Source organism: Dama dama, chromosome 29, assembly GCF_033118175.1.
Source record: "Dama dama isolate Ldn47 chromosome 29, ASM3311817v1, whole genome shotgun sequence".
In the NCBI taxonomy this organism is placed as follows: domain Eukaryota; kingdom Metazoa; phylum Chordata; class Mammalia; order Artiodactyla; family Cervidae; genus Dama; species Dama dama.
The window spans coordinates 36,712,171-36,732,796 of record NC_083709.1 but is presented as its reverse complement, the minus strand read 5'-3'; the positions used below and the strand labels follow the sequence as shown (position 1 = coordinate 36,732,796).

At 41.4% G+C, this 20,626-nt stretch overlaps 1 protein-coding gene across 14 annotated transcripts in view; it reads right to left on the bottom strand.

The window, feature by feature from the left end:
- BNC2 (basonuclin zinc finger protein 2) overlaps positions 1-20,626 on the bottom strand; it is a 463,421-nt gene that overhangs the window by 21,153 nt on the left and 421,642 nt on the right. For all 14 annotated transcript variants that reach the window (XM_061132570.1, XM_061132571.1, XM_061132572.1 and 11 more), the window contains one exon: positions 14-1,983. In XM_061132570.1, coding sequence (XP_060988553.1) covers positions 14-1,983 — 1,970 coding nt within the window. The remainder of the gene's footprint in view (positions 1-13; positions 1,984-20,626) is intronic.

The window sequence follows — 20,626 nt, the reverse complement described above, 5'->3', positions numbered from 1 at the left end:
GAGATTTACTGACCTGTCTCTGCTTCGGCGAGAGGGGAAGGCAGCGTTGCAGCCGGCCACCGTGCAGACATGCATCTCTTTCAAGTGAACGTTTCTGTAGTGAAGCTTCACGCTGTAGGAGCTTTTGAAACTCTTCTTGCACACATAACAGATTTTAGGGTCTGGGCTAGAACACAGGTCCCCTTCTGGGGAGAACTTCTGAGGGCTGCCGTAATTCAGGGACGATGTAAAGCTCTCGTGCAGGGCTGCCATGCTGGCACCCCCGCCGTTGTACAGTCCGTACTGGCTCATGTAAAACATGTCGTAAGTGGGATCTGTAAACTCCTCCTTCACCTTGATGACATCCTGGTGAGAGGGCTCACTGTGGTTCTCGTCCGGCCTCTCACTGTTCATCAGGACTTTCTCGCTCACTTCACTGTGCATATGCTCATCCCCCTCCATGGATTCCTCACCGAGTTTGGGCTCCGAAGACTCAGACTCATTCTCATAGTCCCGCTCAGGTTCTTGGTCCTCAGAAGTCATGCTGTCAGCCCTTCTTATTTCTGTCCTTGAAATGCACCGGGTCCTGCTATGCTTAGAAAAGTCCTTCACAGACATGCCCGGACTCATCTCCTCCTGGGAGTGGCAGTGATTGTCATGGCTCCCATCATTGACCACAGGCCCGCTGTCATTGGGGTCGTCATCTTCATCGTCAAACTCATCGGCGGTATCGATAATTTCCTTCTCGATCTTCACAGGCATGCTGGACTTCCTGGGCTTCTTCTTGGGCGCCAGGTCGGCACTGGGCTCATGAGTGGCCATCATCACTACTGGCGCTGCTGGCTCAGAGGGGGGTGGGGGGTGCTGCTCTATGGTACCACTGGTTGGGATGATGGGACTGGTCGGGAGGGAGGTCGGAGGACTCACCATTTCCCCTGGAGTGAGTAAACTTCTATAAAATGGAGGAACTGGTTGGACAGTCTTTAGCCCAGAGAACACCAGCTGGCTAGGGAGAGGGTTCTGTAAGACGGGGTCTAGTGGGGGAGTGGTAAAACCCATTGGGGGCCGGCCAGGGCTCGTGAGTGTGAGATTCGATTTTGTACTTGCTATGACGGGGGTGGCAGCCCCGGACGTGGCCCGGATTAAATCTTTGTCTCGGTTATTCCTTAGCATAGGCATGTGAAGGCGAGGGTTAGGGTTTGCACTGTGGCGGTTACGGCTGCGAAGGGAGCTAAAGACCATATTGCAGCCTTCAATGGTACACCGATGTTTGATCTTCAGGTGAACCGCATTATAATGGATTTTGAGAGTACCTTTGTCATAGAACGTCTTCCCACACGCGTTACAGAACACTCTTCCCTTCCGGGAGGCCGACCCCATCCTTCTCATCCTGTGGATCCGGAATGAGCTCTTCGGGTGTTCAGTTTTGGACAGGTCACTGACTGGGGCAGAATTCTGAATGGGGGACACGCAGGCTGGCTCGGTTTTGGGCTCCACGTTAGTGATGCTGGTCAGGGCATTTCTATTGGGTGTTTGATCGTTCTTGTAGGGCGTGGGGGAGACTTCAGACTCACTGCTCTCATTATATTCATTCTGGGTCGAAAGGCTGGGCTCCCGCAGCCTCAGTCCTGGTTGTTCTAACAGCAGCCCGTTCGGAGGCAATCCTAGCAGCGGGGCTGAGACCGGGTTTATGTACTGGAATGGCAGCAGGAAGGCGAGGCTGTTGGGGATGTTTTCGAAGTGATGAATGCTGGAAGGGTTGCTGTTCTCTAGATGGGCGAGGAGGCTGGGACTCCTGGTGCGATTATTGCTCTCAATGAAAGTTCTGATGTCTGAGTCTGTCTTTGAAGATGGTACAGCTACGGCCTGCCCTTCCTTCTCCTGGATCGCCATCAGCTCCACGATGGATTTGGTTTCTCCGAACCGCAGAAACTGCTGAAGGGTGATGATTTCCTCTTCTCGAGACATGATGGCCCAGCGGTCAAGCACCTTGCCAGCAGCATCCTGGAGGCCACATCAAAGAAACGACAAAGACAAACACAGAAACTTATTGATTGTGCATAATTATTCAGGGCAGCTGAAGGTGCTCTGTCTGCTCATGGAACATCGCGAGCAAGAGCAGAAAACATGCAAGCACTGTTAATACAAGTTGATCCACAAAGCAAACTTTTCTGCCATGCAAATGCAGTCATTAGAGTCACAGTTAGAGAAACAGATTGAGTTTAATAATGTCAAAGCAAACAAAACGTAGACCACTGGGGCTCTGCGATCTAAAATGCCTACGCTACTGCTACTTGTACCAACAATGGTCTATAGACTATGCAAGTATTTAGCATATATTAGTACAAGACGTGAACTCTTGCTGTGTAATCCAGTGTATGCAGAAACAAAACTAAACGTGGTACCTTAATCGTTATTGAATAGTGATACCATAGGAAGGAATGAGGTACATTTTTCAAATTTTATTTCATTAACACAATCAGACATGGCACTGGATTCACTGATGAAACTTCCTTTAAATAGGAGCTATTATCTGAATTTCTAAATCACGAAGATGAATGAAGTAGCATCACCCCCATACTCACATTGCTATGCTGTATCTCTCCCCTTTTAAGTGGCTGAATTTTAGTGTCACGTTACAGTAGGCAATTTCGTAAGGTAGAGTAACACAGTAATTGTACTTTTTCTGAAAATTGATTGTAATTCTATGATTCAAAGTTTGAGTTAAGAGTATTTGACTTTTTATGATCTTGTTATAAATGACAGTTATAGATATTCAGAAAGTAAACACGTGATGGATTTAGATAGAATAAATGTGTAAAAATATTGTCTCTTAACATCCTGCTCTGATAGCAGAGTGTGTCCACAGAGAATACACATCAGTAATCACCAGACTATGTGTTGTTAAATATACATTAAAAAGCATTTCACACTTTCATTTTTGCTAGTAAGTATGAGATATGCCTGGAGGTAGGACTTAAAAATTCTGCAATGTAATGTCAGGCAATCCATTTCAGTATGGATTGAGAGGGACCTATTCAAACATTTAAATAATGACTCCATCATCTACTAGGGCACAGCTCCTTCCCACCAGGACAGAACACTCGGCAACCCTCTGTGAACAGCACTTGTTCCAACCCTTGACAGTCAATTTATGAAGCACAAAATCGTCTTATAAATACAAGACAAGAGCCTTATTAATTACAAAGAGGAAAATCATAACATTATAAGGGAGAAACCTAGCAGACACCACCTTAACCAACTTGCCTAAATGAAGGATCATCACAGACCTTGTGATCTATATACCGAGAAGGACACACTGTGGTTTCTGTGGCATGCTTGCCAAAAAAAATGCATACCTCAATCTAATTATGAAAAAACATCAGATAAACCAAAATTAAAAGGTGTTCTGCAAAACAGCCGCAAGTATTCTTCAAAATGTAAATGTCGGGAAAGATTTTTTAAAAAGTCAAAGACCAAAACATTGGTTAGAGATTAGAGGAGACCAAGACAGGACAACTGAACTTAGATTCTAGGGATCCTAGACCAGAAAAGGAACATTTGTGGAATACTGGTAAAATTTCAGGAAAGTCTCTTGATTAGTGAACAGCATGGTTTCAATCCTAATTTCTCAGTTTTAACAACTGTACTATGCATATGTAAGATGTTACATCAGGGCAAACAGGATAAAGGGAACTGTACTATTTTTGCAAGAGAGAATTCTCTCTCATAGACAGTTCTACTCAGCCCTGTGATGTGAAATTCTCTCTGGACCACAACTGTATGGTCTGAATCACATCACCTAATTTGGTATTAAGGTGATACTTGTCATTTATTTAAATTACTTAAAAAAGAAACTCTAATAGTTATAAGCCATTCCTTATAAGGCTCATTTCTGGCATTCTATCCTTTTATATGTGTGTTAGTGTCTAGTACTACCTGACCTGTCTCTTGAGAAATCTGTATGCAGGTCAGGAAGCAATAGTTAGAACTGGACATGGAAAAACAGACTGCTTCCAAAATGGGCAAAGAGTATGTCAAGCCTGTGTATTGTCACCCTGCTTATTTAACTTATATGCAGAGTACATCATGGGAAATGCTGGGCTGGAGGAAGCACAAGCTGGAATCAAGATTGCCAGGAGAAATATCAATAACCTCAGATATGCAGATGACACCACCCTTGTGGCAGAAAGTGAAGAACTAAAGAGCCTCTTCATGAAAGAGGACAGTGGAACAAGTTGGTTTAAAATTCAACACTCAGAAAACTAAGATCATGGCATCTGGTCCCATCACTACATGGCAAATAGATGGGGAAACAAAACAGAGACTTTATTTTTGGGGGGCTTCAAAATCACTGCAGATGGTGACTGCAGCCATGAAATTAAAAGACACTTACTCCTTGGAAGAAAAGCTATGACCAACCTAGACAGCATATTAAAAAGCAGAGACATTACTTTGTCAACAAAGGTCCAGCTAGTCAAAGCTATGGTTTTTCCAGTAGTCAGGTATGGATGTGAGAGTTGGACTGTGAAGAAAGCTGAGCACCGAAAAATTGATGCTTTTGAACTGTGGTGTTGGAGAAGACTCTTGAGAGTCCCTTGGCCTGCAAGGAGATCCAACCAGTCCATCCTAAAGGAAATCAGTCCTGAATGTTCATTGGAAGGACTGATGCTGAAGCTGAAACTCCAGTACTCTGGCCACCTGATGCGAAAAGCTGACTCATCTGAAAAGACCCTGATGCCGGGAAAAATTGAAGGTGGGAGGAAAAGGGGACAACAGAGGATGAGATGGTTGGATGGCATCACTGACTCAATGGATATGAGTTTGGGTAAACTCTGGGAGTTGGTGATGGACAGGGAGGCCTGGCATGCTGCAGTCCTTGGGGTGGCAAAGAGTCGGACACGACTGAGTGACTGAGCAACTGAACTGAACCACGTAAACTGGCAAATACAGATGTCCCTCCCTCATCTGCAGGAGAAATTAGCCTTCAGATTAAACATTCTCATGCAGTTCTCTGTTCACAATAGTCATACCATGATATGTCAACACAGTGACTGACTGGATAATCCCGGAGTTGTGAAGTAGCTGCTTTTTTAAAAGTATCACTTGTGGCAGTGGTCTCCCTTACATCCTTTTTTGGGACAGGGAAGTAGAGGAGACTGTTGGTATTGTAAATAAGCAGAGAAATAAATTGTGATTTTTACAGAGATTATCTCATTTGAGTCTTATAATAGCTTCCAGAGCTCAGCAAATGTTTAACAGATGAGATACCAAAGGTACGACTGCTTAAGGCTGCGAAGATGCTAACTGGGGTTCAGGACTTGAACCCAGAAATTCTGACTCCAGGTTCACTGAACTTACTGTCATCCGTGAGGCCATTTCGAAGAAGGCAATGGCAACCCACTCCAGTATGCTTGCCTGGAAAATCCCATGGACGGAGGAGCCTGGTGGGCTGCAGTCCATGGAGTCGCGAAGAGTCAGACATGACTGAGCGACTTCACTTTCACTTTCCACTTCCATGCATTGGAGAAGGAAATGGCAACCCACTCCACTGCTCTTGCCTGGAGAATCCCAGGGACGGGGGAGCCTGGTGGGCTGCCATCTATGGGGTCACACAGACTCGGACACGACTTACGCGAGTTAGCAGCAGCAGCAGCATGAGGCCATTTCCCAGGTGGGCACACTCAGTCTGTGATAACAAGGAGCAAGACCTCTCCTGAACAAGGCTGGCCTCCAGATCACTGTCATGTCCTCTTCTACACCATTTTTCCTTTACCATCAAATCCATTTTCTTGATTATTCTTTTTATGAAAGCGTTCACTGTGGAAACTCAATCTGAATGGTGTGCAGCCATTTTTACCTCAGGTTCTTCCCAGGTAGCCTGCACCTAAATCTGCATGTTGATACCATACTTACAGAGTTGGCAGCCTCTGATATTAAAATAGGCCTCAGAAACCATAGCAACTGATCAAACGCACCTGAGGCATCTCCTTTCCATCACCCTTCTGTCTTCCCTCCCCTAACAGTACACAGCAGTCCCATATGGTTTCTCTTTTCTCCTGGCCCGCCACGAATGCCTGCTGCTATTTCTAAATCTACTGCCTTTCAGATTCTTTTTTAGTCCTGAGTGGCTGTCTCCACTGAAATGGAGACTGCTATGTTAAACTACTTACTTCTGGTGGAAGAGGTCCAGGTAAGCAAGGTTTAGAACTTTGCTGGTTGCCTGAATGATAAAAGAGAAGCTTTATTTATCATAGTAACAGAAGCATCCATTTATATTTACCTAGAAGGACAACATAGTATCTTTGTAAACGAATGTGCCTGGGGAGAGGTCAAATATCTACATGACATATTCCAACTAGAATCCTCCTGACAGGGTACCCTCTGGATCCAGGCAATGTGAAGTTGTTTCCAAAGAAGCCATCATTCATCAAGACCATCTAATGACCATCCCTTTCATAAACAGGAAACTGCAACAAGAAACAAAGTTGATTGTCTCATGTAATAGAATGGGTCTGAGAGCTCAATGCAAGGAATGAATATCAGCTTTAGCATATCCTTGGTTAAAGTAGTTGAAGGGAGTTAGAAATCATCAAAGGAAAACAAGGGAGGCCCAGGTTTTTTGCCTGGAGATCTTTGTGACAGAAGTAATCAGGATCTGGTGCAGTGATTCTTAAACCATGGCTTAAGACTCCTCTGTTAAGACTTTCCATGAGTGGCCTATATGCTATCAAAAAGAACCAGTCGGCAAGGACTTGAGAGTAGCTATCTGGTAACTTTCAGGACAATGTGACACTGCTGTACAATGAAAGACACGGTCATTTCTTTTAAAATTAACTGATTTTTACTTTATTTAACTTAAGTATTGGCTCAAGATCAGCTGGGGGAAAACTGGTCCTTCCTCACAGATAGCTTGAGAAGTACAGATCTAAAACCTAGGCCTCCTTATCATGTCAACTACACTTTACCAGGGTGATTGAGAGCCATAAAAAGAACTTGGTATTGTCACAAAATAAACAGTAATGGAAAAAATTCAGTCTGTTAGGCCACTATGAACATCCTGACCACTTCATACTGGGATGCTGGACTTGTGTATGAATGAAAAGTCACATCAGAGTGAGTAACTGGATTTGTGTCCTTCCCATTCATGTTGTAGTTGGTGACTGAGTTACTTTAGGCTCTCCCATTTGTAACCAGAGCTCAGTGACCATTTCATTGGAAATTATTATTTACAAAATAAGGATGATAAGACTTGTCCTGTTAAGTGAAATGCAAAGTATTAGGATAAATATTTTTTTAATTTTTGGCTGCACCATGCCAGTTTGTGGGATTCTAGTTTTATAACCAGGGATCAAACCCAGGTCCTTGGCAGTGAAAGCATGAAGTCCTAACCACTGGACCACCAGCGAAGTCCCCAGGATAAGTATTGACTTCCTATGATAATAACTGGCTATCCTATTAATTAGAAGATTTGTAACCAAATAATCCAGACTTATAAACCAGTTTTACTGGGTTCAGAAACAGTATAAAACACTTAAAATATTTACATCTAAACATTTTAAATGAAAAGATTTCCTTTTATATTCACTTAACTGGTGCTTATATCACTTAGGAGAAATCTGGCACCCAGTTCAATATGAGTCCAGAGTGATTTTTTAAAATCTTTGTCGGTAGGGTCAATGATCATGGTTTCAACGGTTTTATTTGAGCCCCTTTTTCATATCAAAACACCTTACATGATGCATAGTTTTAAAACCAAAGTCAAGTAAGATCGACTGTTCTTTCTTATGTGAGGGGAAGGGAGAATAGAGAAGGAAAGATATAAAGAGACCGGAGAGAGACCAGATAAAGACTTTGGGATCATTAGACTGTCAGCTGACCTTAAGCCCTGAGAATCAGCTTGAAGGCCAAGAATAAACCTGTTTGTGCTCATGGCAGGCCACTAGCATGCTAGAGCATAGAGGGAAACACTGCCTTTCCTTCCACACGTGGAAATGAGACCAGACCACTAAGCGCAGCAAAGACCTAGGGCCTATTTGCTCTAGCAGTATTCACATTATGAAGAAAGCAGCAAACAGCTTAAAGACCAGCACAGGATAGTTTAATTTTCTATTCTATTTCATGAATTTCTCTCTGTCAAATTTAAGGCATAATTTAAAGGAAAAATCCAAAAACGATTAGCTAAAAACTAAAAACATTTCCCCTTTGATCTAACTTTAAAGCTTTTAATGAAGTGCTATCCACCTAAAACAAAATGAGAGGTTTATGAGACATACTTTCTGATATCATGTCTAGATTTGCAAGCATAGTGTGCTATCTTAAGGTATTATTCCATTCCAACTGTATCGGCAACTTATTTTCATGACCAGTTTCCTATTGGGATTTTCTCTTCTTTCTGGGCTGGAGGAAGCACAAGCTGGAATCAAGATTGCCGGGAGAAATATCAATAACCTCAGATGTGCAGATGACACCACCCTTATGGCAGAAAGTGAAGAACTAAAGAGCCTCTTGATGAAAGTGAAAGAAGACAGTGAAAAAGTTGGCTTAAAGCTCAACATTCAGAAAACTAAGATCATGGCATCCGGTCCCATCACTTCATGGCAAACAGATGGGGAAACAGTGGCTGACTTTATTTTTTTGGGCTCCAAAATCACTACAGATGGTGACTGCAGCCATGAGATTAAAAGACGCTTACTCCTTGGAAGGAAAGTTATGACTAATCTAGACAGCATATTAAAAAGCAGAGACATTACTTTGTCAACAAAGGTCCATCTAGTCAAGGCTATGGTTTCTTCAGTGGTCATGTATGAACGTGAGAGTTGGACTATAAAGAAAGCTGAGTGCTGAAGAATTGATGCTTTTGAACTGTGGTGTTGGAGAAGACTCTTGAGAGTCCCTTGGACTGCAAGGGGGTCCAACCAGTCCATCCTAAAGGAGATCAGTCCTGGATGTTCATTGGAAGGACTGATGCTGAAGCTGAAACTCCAATACTTTGGCCACCTGATGGGAAGAGCTGACTCATTTGAAAAGACCCTGATGCTGGGAAAGATTGGGGGCAGGAGGAGAAGGGGATGACAGAGGATGCGATGGTTGGATGGCACCACCAACTCAATGGACATGGGTTTGGGTAGACTCCAGGAGTTGGTGATGGACAGGGAGGCCTGGTGTGCTGCAGTTCATGGGGTCGCAAAGAGTTGGACACAACTGAGCGACTGAACTGAACTGAACTTCTTTCTCCTTCAGGATGAGTCCAGGTATTAAGGCAAGAGGAATGGACTTGGGCAGAAGGTAAACAAACGATCCCAAGCCAATCCAGCTTGGTACTCTACCAAGTAAAACTGAACTATTAATTATGGGGTTAAAAACTGATGAAACCATGCTATGAAAAACTTGAAACATCCGTTTTGCCAGGTTTTCTTGATATTTAAGTCTTAATTAAACAAATAGTGGGAGATATACACAAAGGAGTACTACTGGGCAATGAAAAAGAATAAAGTATTGATAGAAACATAACCTTAAGAATGAAAGAAGTCAGACTTAAAAGATAACAGACGTTACTATGCCAGTCAGAGGAAATCATCCTTGAAAGGTAAGCCTACAAGAAGGGAAATGAGATCAGTAGTTGCCATTGCCCGAGGGTGGAAGAAAGGACTGACTGTAAAAGACCAGTGGGAACTTTAGGCAGTGATGGAAAGGTTTTATATCCTAAGGCTGATGTATATATGACTATATAGATTGTAGACTTAAAAACTCCTAGCTTTTTTGGAATGTAAGGTATACCTCAAAGAAGCTGTCAGAAAACATTAAACTATGAAAATTGCATGAACTCTCACACTCAGAACTCAATACTCATAACTTTCCCCATTTATATATAGACCATCTTCTTGTTCCCTGCATTCTGCTGTAACCAGAAAAACACATGCCCCCTCCTCCATTCTCTCCTATCTGTAGGGGGTACAAAACAATCCACTGATGTGGTGAGTAAACATGATAATTTCTATTTTTTTAACCTAAAAAGACAAATGTGTTAATTTTTATATGTAAATTTACAATATATTACTAACTTAGGAACAGCTTCACACGCACTGGGGTGCACGCTCATGTATTTTGTGAAAAGGGTGTGTAGTCATAAAAAGTTTAGACTGCTTCACTACAGAGCCAATATTGACATGTGGCAGACACGGACCATGCACACACGTCTTCACACACACTTTGGAAGACGTTGAAGAGTGGTCTATTAATTCACTGAAGCTCCCCTTCACCTGCCTTTGTGCTGGCCTGTTGGTTAGCTGGACGTGTGTCAAGGAAGTGACCCAGAAATTAGGAAGTCTATCATTTAACTGGTAGGTCACCTCAGGGGGAAGTGGTGGGCTCAGACTATTATCTCAGATGTCATGAACAGGGCCATTCCCTTAACTTCATATGGGGGTGTGTGTGGGGGTGCTGCAAATGAGAGTTCATGGATACCACCTGAGGGGTGGGTAGGGCTGCATGTGAGGGCTGAAAGCACTACCTACAGCTTTACCAAAAAAAAAAAAAAAAAATCTTATAGAAGTTACAGAACTTTCAGTCCTCTTCTCTCCTTTTCACCTACAAGCTATCTGTTTTAGAACTCATGTGGGTCCATATGTGACAAGCAGATATTTCAATTTTAAATTGTTCCTCTAAAGTCAAGTTACTTTTAAACTTCTCTTCAGCCAAAAAGTTTAACTGGTCAGGGTACTGTCTACATATATCAGAGCCACTTCTTCTCTTTTTGGTGAGGTGGTGGGGGGAGGCTAATTATTTAGTTATCTAATTTACATGACTTGGCATGGGTTAAAATTTTTGTGTCTGTGTGCCTGCACATGTGTGTGTGTAAGCAAGCAAGAAGTGGGGAGGGGGGGAGGTGTGTGCGCAGGAGGGGGCAGATGAAGAAAAATGGTAAAACAATAACAAAAAATGCTTATTGAAAATAACAGATTCTGGGAAGCACTTGGGGAAATTTTGTAAGCAATATTGTGATAATTTTTGAGAAACACTTGAAATTATGTGGGGAAACAACTTGGCATGCTTATTTGTTTTAGCAAATTTACATTTAAACACATATTTCTGGGAGGGCACTGGCTGAGAAAGATGAACCACTACCATATACAGTATACACTGGAACAGTCTGCTTGTGTAAGTAAACAGAATTATACTCTTCTTTATTCACAGAGTTCTTTCAAGTGAGTGTGCTTTTCCAGTGTTTCAGGCTAATATTTCCAGGCCAGTTGAAACAACTGTAATATCTGTAGGCGGAGTGAGGCATGCTCATTTATACCATGATTGCACCAAATGGTTCAAATTAGACTTGATAAGAAAAAAAATCAAATTCGTTTTGGGTAATAAAAACTACCCGATTTCCATCATTTGGAAATTCATGTTTTGCAGAATTTCTCAAGAGCATCACTTTACCTTTTAAATACAATGTTGACCAGTCCATTCTGCTTCTTCTGCCCCTCCCCAGGACAGAAGGGTTCCTTGAGAAAGAATCAACAGGGTGTGGTACAGAAAGAAATGAAAACTTGCAAAGAAAAATAAAGACTGGACTTTGTTAACATTCATGCACATTTATCCCTTCTGGGGAACAAATATGCTTTTCTCATCAACCCAAGCCTATCGATGTCATGAAATGTGCGCACACACATCAGAGCTATGTATATATTGGCTGGCTGTGATTACAGAAGCTGGTGCTAAATTCAGTATGCATGGATTATATAAGGACTTGTCTGAAGTATCTTTCCAATTCCTCCTTTTTCCCCCAAAGGAGAAATGAATGCTATAGGAATATCTACCACAGGTTAGAATGACAGAGCTCTCAAAAAACTTTGCCTTAAAGAATTTTCTGTCAAGGTGAGACTCATTAGTCTTTACTAACACAGGTCTGCTCTCTATAAATACCATTTGCACATTAGGGATTGACTTTAAAAGTTATTTATCACGTACATGTGTATGTATACAAACGTGTACCTGTAGAGAGACTACCATCCTCAGGTCACTGCACCAACCTCATTATAAATCAGTCTTATTATAGGATGAAAAATGCTCAGTCATGAAGAATTGGTAGTATACTAAGGAAAGGCATATCAAATTACTTGCAAAAAAAAAAAAAAAAGTACAGAATTAAGGAATTAATCTCCTTGGATGAAACTGGAATCTTGAAGGAAATGGCCCCTGACTGCAGTTGGGAGCAGAAGGAAAAGACATGTTAGTATTTATGTGATTTTCAGGTATGGCTCTGGTAGATTTTTCAAGAGATAAATCCCTACCATTTCTGTTTCTGATCCATATTTGAAACTACTTTTCAGAGAAGAAGGTATCTTTTAGAAGAAGAAACAAATTATTGAGAAATTGAACAATACACTCTCCCAAAATGACCACCTCTCAAACTAAGAGGAATCAAAATGCCAAGGCATTAGTTTTAAATGGCTCTTCTGATTTTTTTTTAAGTATGTTGTTTGACTTTTGATATAAAAATTTACTTTGTTATAGAATGTTCTTGATTATGGACCAGATGAGAACATATAATTCATAGAGGATGATTGCTTTTCTCCTCAATAACCGTCTGTACAGCAATTTTATTTTAAAATCTGTGATTATGAGAGATCACTCTAGGGTTACAACATGTTTAATCACAGAACTCCAGCTAAGCTCTGTTAAAGGCCTGTCAGGATTTCTTCCCTGTATCCAGGAATTTTAGCTTGTCTGGCTTTAAACCAACTCCATGCATTTCTTCTGTTGGTTATTTGTTTGCAAATAAATAAAGCAAGTGCCTTGCTTTGCCATCTACAGAATTGTCAGAGGTGTAAATTACTTTCCACAATATCTAGAATTACACTTCAAAGAGTCTGAAGTTATTTTTCAAATTACCTAGCTCCACTGTAAATCAAATCTGAGAAACTTTTAAAGACACAATACATTTTAATAATTAACAATGGTATCTTAAGAATCATTTAAATTTCAAAATAGGAAATCTCAAATCCAGCAGATCTTTATTCCTAGATCAATCTTTAATATACAATCACCTGTGCATCTTTAAGCACAGAGTATCTAACTCTGAATTTAGAGGCTAAAAGAGAATTTGGATCTTAAAATTTCAAATTTTGGTTATGCTTAATATAACTGCCTCATATTCAACGTCAGAGGAAAATAAAGAACATAAACAAAAGATACCTGAAGTCTAGTCTTCGTTTTGCCAATGACCGGCTGTGTGACTGTGAAGGAACCAGTACCTAGTTTTGTTTTCATACATGTAAGTAAGAGTCCTACTAAACTTTCCTGTTGGTGATGTTTAGTCGCTACTGTGTCCAACTCTTTTGCAACCCTATGGACTGTAGCCCACCAGGCTCCACTCTCCAAGGGACTTCCCTGAGGGAATACTGGAGTGGGTTGCCATTTCCTCCTTCAGGGAATCTGCCCGACCCAGGGATCAAACCTGGCTCTCCTACACTGGCAGATTCTTCATCGAGACACCAGGGAAGCCCCACCAACTTTCTAAGCCTTACTAAAAAATGTCAAATTCCCTTATTTAACTATTTATACCTAGAATCTGGACACACAAGACATTTCAATCAAAATGTTTCCAATCTTAGGCTAAAGTTTTTCCTTTCAACCAACTTGTGTATGTAACTTATTTTCAGAACATATGCGTTTATGACTGAAAATATGCCACCATCTGAGTTACTGTATGGTTCCATAATCTGCATGCTTCCCTCGATGCTTTATCAGTAATGTGATTAGAGGTAGTAATTCTTCTGGATTACTTTTTACTCCTGGTCAATTTAATGATCTGTTCAAGTGAAAACTTCGCTTCTATAGGGAAACTGCTCAGTAAGTTCCTTCAAAGCCCCCGTATCACTGTATCAATACAGTTTGTGGAAATCCTGTAAAACATGAGGCTCAGTCATTCCAAAATAAATACGTTATATCTCCATCAAGCTATATAAATAAATATCTGTAGTTCTCCTGTGATCTCTGGAGTTCTGAGAAACAGCAGTATCTGTATATGAGACTCTTGCCTCAATTAAACTTTTAAATAGACACAAGTTACTCTTTTGGAGATGATCACCATGAGATGCTAGGGGGTAAGTCATTTTATGGTTCAGGACAGCAAAGGAACAGTTTGAAATCCTCAGAGAAAACACTAGAAACAGGAGGAAGAAGAAGGATGGGCCCTGCAAGTGGTCTTGTTTTCTTCTCCCCTCAGACATACAGATAAAACCTGAGTCCTTGGACAGCTATAAATCTGCTTGCCTGGCAATAAACACCACTCACCAGAGCCCGTGCTAGCATTTTTGCTTTGAGCTTTACATCTTCTAGTTTATCTTTCTTTCCATAACCGTTGTTCTGCCACCAGGCTTGTAGAAAGCTTCCGTCTGCCCAGGGGTCTGTGCTGAGGTTTCATGTATCTAAACACAAACACCAGAGAGACCCTGGCATTTCCTGATGGGCTTTCCTATAATGTCTGATAAACAGCAAGTTCAGTTCAGTTCAGTCGCTCAGTCATGTCCAACTCTTTGCGACCCCATGAATCGTAGCATGCCAGGCCTCCCTGTCCATCACCAACTCCCGGAGTTTACTCAAACTCATGTCCATCTAGTCGGTGATGCCATCCAGTCATCTCATCCTCTGTCGTCCCCTTCTCCTCCTGCCCCCAACCCCTGCATATTTGATAAACAGCAAAAATGAGTGCAAAAGGAAATATTTTTTCCCACAATGAGGGTGATTTTCCACATTAGGTAAGGGTCAAAACCTTGGAATGAATTCAAGGTCACAACCTTCAATCTTTGTATGAAGTTTGTCTGTACAACCAAGACCCTCAGTACTCATATCCCAGCTTCCAAAGCTTGAAAGGCTGATTCTAGCTCACATATTATATTTTGAATCGCTCCACAACTGAAGCTGATTGAACAACCCTAAGGAACTTTAACATATTCATTAGGATGTGGGGGAGCAGGGGGAGAAAGTAACTGAAGACTCACTGAGCAGTATTCCATACAACACGTGGAGGACGGAGTGTGTGATTGAACAGAGAGATGTATTGGGAGATTTAACTTTGTTCTTCTCTGGGTATAAGAACGGCATAGAACACAAAGATTAATTTCCTGCTTTAGCATTCATCAGGGAACAACACATTATTACTTGTAACACATACACGAGGCTGTTGATGGATATACTTTCCTTTGATTGCTCAGATTAAATGTGTTCCTATAAAAGGCACCCCCACACGTGTGTGTGTAATTATCAATCTACATATGCGTTATCAGTTTGCGTTTCTGTGTATTTTTAAGCTATCAGTGTAGCTATTAGACATTTTACTTGGCCACAAAACAGAGGTGATTGGGGGTCGGCAGCTGACTGAAATAGAAGGTCAAAAAATGTAATCATCAGAGTAAATAATCAACATATGGCACTATAACACCAAACTCAGAATTCCAAAATAGAGGAGGGGGAAGCATGCATTATGGAGCACAAGGTAATAACTGTGTCTGCATGCCTTAATACCCTCTTGTCCCAGCAGTCCTGACTTTCGAAGCAGCCCACTTCTCCACATTAACGGTAGTCATTTGGAGAGCAGCAAACGTGCCATTAGAAGCACTTTTACAAGTGTATATTCATCCACCAATTAGCTTAATGTGGCCGCTTTCTGCATATTTTCTATCCAGGCTTGCACAAATCTTATTAATATTTCCCCCTAGCGCTTTGACAGATTACCTTGTCATTACGCATCCTGGAGCCTTTTAAACAATATGGGTAAACTACTGTTTGTGAGGTTAATGACAATTATCCCCTAATTACTGCATAAGTCACTCAGTCCACTTTATCTCATAGGCAGGGTTCTGCTCTGTGTATCTGCCATTGTGTCACCGTAAATGAATCTTGTATTGCTATGTTTATCTGCCACGGCCTTGTAAATTATACTGACAGAAGAATGAACAAATTACTGCATGTCATCACTTAAATACTGCTTCTGAAACTTGAAAAAAAAAAAAAAAGGGCAGCTTCGGCACAGAGCTTGAATTGTGATTTTAGCAGATCATTAGTAAAAACATATTTAATGTTTTCTGCTATATTTCAAGGCAGATGGCTTGGAATTTATAGTGAATTCATGACGACACTGGGGTAAGTGGAAGGTGAAGAGCAGTGGAAGTAAAAGGAAAAAAAAAAAAAAAAAGGTGAAAACAGAAATAGAAATGCCAGCCCAACCTCCTGAATGCATTTCCTATCATTCTAACAGCTGATGTGGTACTCTTGAACTATTTTCCAAGAGTTTTCAATTCCAAATCAAATTCCATGGGTTAGGGATAAGCTACACTCTTCAGCTAGGATAATTTTTTTTTGGTGCGGGGGGTTACTTATAATCAGTCCAGACATAAAACATGGAATCTGTGTAATTGAGAAGAGAGACTGTAATAAAGGCCACAGGCTAAGCCAATTTCATTGATGCATTTTTAAACATCATTAAACAGGTTCACAAATACTGCTTCCAAAGTTGCATTGGAAATTGTTTAACAATGATTACATCAGTGAAATTAGTTTAGTCCCCATTACTGCCTCAGGGTGACTGAATCTGCTCTAATTTACACAGAAAACAGGGCAGTCTGAGTATCTTTAAATTTAAAAATGTAAGCCATATTGAGCCAACTACAAATAATTTGGAAGAATTTGTTTTTAACCAGAAATCTGTGATTCTGAAGATTACCAGGTGAACAAATGTTTGCATGAGAACGGGAAGAAACAGCTGGTTTCCTAAGATGACTGTCATTTAATGAGTGTCTTAAACATTGTGAAATGAGAAACATTCAAAATGCCTCCATTTAAATGACGCCAGGGTGGCTGACAACTGGCAAGCTTAAGTGACAGAGCCATCTGAAGGATAGGTGTGTAGAAAGCTGGGTGTGTAGGAAGCTTGCATCAGATCTGCCTTATGAAAGCCACGAGTGTGTAAGGAGGGCCCACAGCACTGATGATAAAGCTATTTGGTGGAAGCACACACGCATGCACAGACAGTACCTTCTGGTGCATTCATTAAAAAGCGTGGAAAAAAAGGTTGCAGCAGAGAAAAAGGAAAACATGAAAGCCAGAGTTGATGGCCTGACCCAGGGGCCTCAGGGATCCCAAGCAAACCCCTAGGGGCTCCCTGTGATCCCCCAAAATTGATCTTAGTGCCTGTCCTGTGTTCAGTCAGTGCAGCTTCAATAAAGCAAGTGCTGCAATCAAGTATGAAAACGCCATACAAAGTTCTTTGCTTTTAGTGTGTTAAGCCAAAGTTAAGGGTTACATCAGTTAAGAGCAGTTAAGACTGACATCACTGTGACAACCACTAAGGGATTAAATTTTTCCTGACCTTTTTAAAAAAAAAAAAAACAAAAAACTAAGCTACCTATGGATAGAGAACTGAATAAATTTCTTTCATTTTTTTTTTTCTTTTTTGGAAAGTACATTTCTAAATCATTAATTTCCTTTTTTTTTTTTTTTAAAAAACACTGGATTTTCTTGCCTTTAAAAAAAACCAAAAAAACACATTGCTAATGGTACAGCCACTCTGTTTGGTTGGGGATGGGGGAGACGGTGTGCACTTAGGGGAGATAAGCTCTTGGTGTCACCTCAGAGAAGAGGAGCACAAACAGTATTTTCTTGAGTTTGTGAAGTCAATGATGGTTATAGAAAGGGAGACAGTTGCTGGAGGGATCAATATAAATGCCCAAAGGTACCTGGGTGTAAGGTAACAGATGAAGACAGCCATTAAGAAAACAAATCGGATTTCCTTGCTCACTTTAATCCACTCTTTACAGACTTTCATCAAGTTTCCAAAAACTGAGACTCAGAATATTTCATTCCCCTTCCTGGCAAACCTTCAGGGGCTTCCTATTGTGCAGAGAATAAAAAATTCCCTTACCTGGCATCTGAAATCCCTTCAGGTGCTAGTGGTAAAGAACCTGCCTGCCAATGCAGGAGACATAAGTGACACAGGTTCGATCCCTGGGTTGGGAAGATCCCCTGGAGGGGGCAATGGCAACCCACTCTGGTATTCTTGCCTGGAGAATCCCACGGACAGAGAAGCACCTGGCAGGTTGCAGTCCATAGGGCCGCACAGTGTCGCACACAACTGAAGTGACTTAGCACACACGCACAATATAAACCCAATCCACCCTTCCTACATCATCTCCTGCCAGGACCTCTGGACTCCAACTGCAAAGATCTTCTTACCATAAATGCCAAGTTCAGTAAAATCTCACCTGCCTCTGAACCCTCTGCTCCTGACACATTTCCACCCTTCAAGGTCCAACTGAAATTAACCTATGAGATATTTCCTATTCTACCCTTTTCCTTCCTTCTCCCCACTCCCAGCAAGCATTACCTGCCCCTTCAGCAATCTGCTTATATTTCTATGTCATATGTATCTCTTTATCACAAGATTATTGTACTTTATATCCCAACTGCCAGGCTGAATCAATAGTGAATGAATTCATTAGTATTATGAATGCAGGAGTTGGGAGGCAATTTAGAGGTCATCTAATGCCACTTTTTAAAGTTACAGAAGAGAAAATTAACAAGTATCTTGCCCAAGATCAGGAAGCCAGAGTGTGAGGAGCTGACTTGAGAGAATCTGTCCAGCTCCTCTGAGCCAGTCTAGTGGTTTTCTCACAATACTGCCCTTTTCTTTTCTGCTGGTGTGAGGACTCCTGACTCAGGACAGAGAACACTGACTGTACTTTACTTCCATGCGCTGGGTGTGAGTAGATTCCAGTCAACTGGGAGTCTCTTCAACCCCACACTAGCCCTACCTGGGAGCCATTTTCCCCTGGACCGGACGCCCCTGCGTCCATCAAGAAGATGCCCAATGCAAATGTGAAGTCATTCCCTAAGACCACTGGTGCAGGGAGGTGTCTCCATTACCAGTGTGCTGGGGGTGAGAAAAAGGTACGAATGTCAGCTTTAGTCATATTAATATGCATATATTTTTTTTTTCTCTGAAAGTACCAGAAAATTATCTCTTGCATCTGAAAATGCTTTTGGCAATGGCATTACATTTATGTTGGACATTTTCAGGATCAGTTTTAAATCCTGGCATACAAGGGACTAGAAGGCAAATGGAACAGTGTCCTATACATGGCTGATGTTATGTATTTGCCTACAGAGTGAAGACATGCATTAGTCAGTTTAATATTAGACACAGAAATGACAAACTACTACAGTTAGAGATGTGTGTGCATGCGCATTTTTTTCTTCATTTTGTCTGCTGAAAATGACTATACTTATTAATTCCTGAATCCTCATCCACCTTCCCATCAATCCTGCCATCTTTCATCTCTAACCTGCATCTGCTTTATAACATTTCTGAGAAAAATATTACGTCTGAGGGTTTCTTTAGGGATTCTGCCTCTAGACCCAGTTACTCAAGAAAAACTGTTATCTGAATTCTGAAAACAAAACAAAATCTGAAATACACTAAGGCATAGAGGCAACTGAAAATGCTATTTTCAGGCTCTGAGTTTGCTTAAATAATACATAGTTGACCCTTGAACAATGTGGGGTTATTATTGACCCTCTGAACAGTTAAAAATCAGCATATAGCTTATAGCTAGTCCTCCATATATGAGGTTTGATTCCTCTATCTGTGGCTCCATATCCGAGGATTCAACAAATTCTGGAACATGTAGACTGTTGTATTTACTGATGAAAAATATCTGCGTGTAAGTGGGACCCACACAGTTCAAACCTGTGTTGTTCAAGGGTCAACTGTAGTCTCTGAGCTTGTCTTTCTCATATATGAAATGGGTAAAAATAGCTACCTGCTAGGGCTCTGAGCCAACTCATTAGAAAAGACTCCCAATGCCCGGAAAGATTCAAGGCAAAAGGAGAAAGGGGCGGCAGAGGATGAGACGGTTAGATTGCATCACCGACTCAATGGTCATGAATTTGAGCAAACTCTGGTAGATAGTGGACAACAGAGGAGCCTGGTGGGCTGGTGGTATGCTGCAGTGGATGAGGTCGCAATAAGTCGGACACGACCTAGCAACTGAACAACAACAAAGGGCTGTGAGGGTTAAAGAAAAATAATAATGCCTACACTTTTTTGAGCACTTACAATGCACGAAAGAGGCCTCTAGGTAACATACGTGTATTATGTTCATCTACATTCAAATCAGGTTTGAAGTACTATTACCAGACCCACTTTACAGGTGGGGAAATTGAGGCACATGAAAGTTCATTAACTTGCATAAAGTCATAAAGCTAGTAATTTCTGGAGCGGGGATTCTAGTCAGTGATCTGAGTCTAGAAGTAGACTGAAACAGAGGGCACTCCTGTTTGCCACCCCCACGCAAGCCTCAGGGCCTGTTTTCTCATCCCACTGTTCTCTCCAAACAGAAATCCAGGCTTGGATAACTTAGTTGTCCAGTCACATACCTGTCTCTTGATACCTATTCTCTCAGGCTTAGTGATGTCCCACATTACCTCCTAACTGGATTACTTTAACCATGCCTCATTCTTCCCATTAACTTTTTTCATCTCACTTACATTTTGACTACATTCTGATGTCAAGTTGCATTCCCTAAAGTACATCTCTGGTCACATTACAACTTTTCCCTCCACACTAAACTTCAACAGCTCCCCCTGCTAA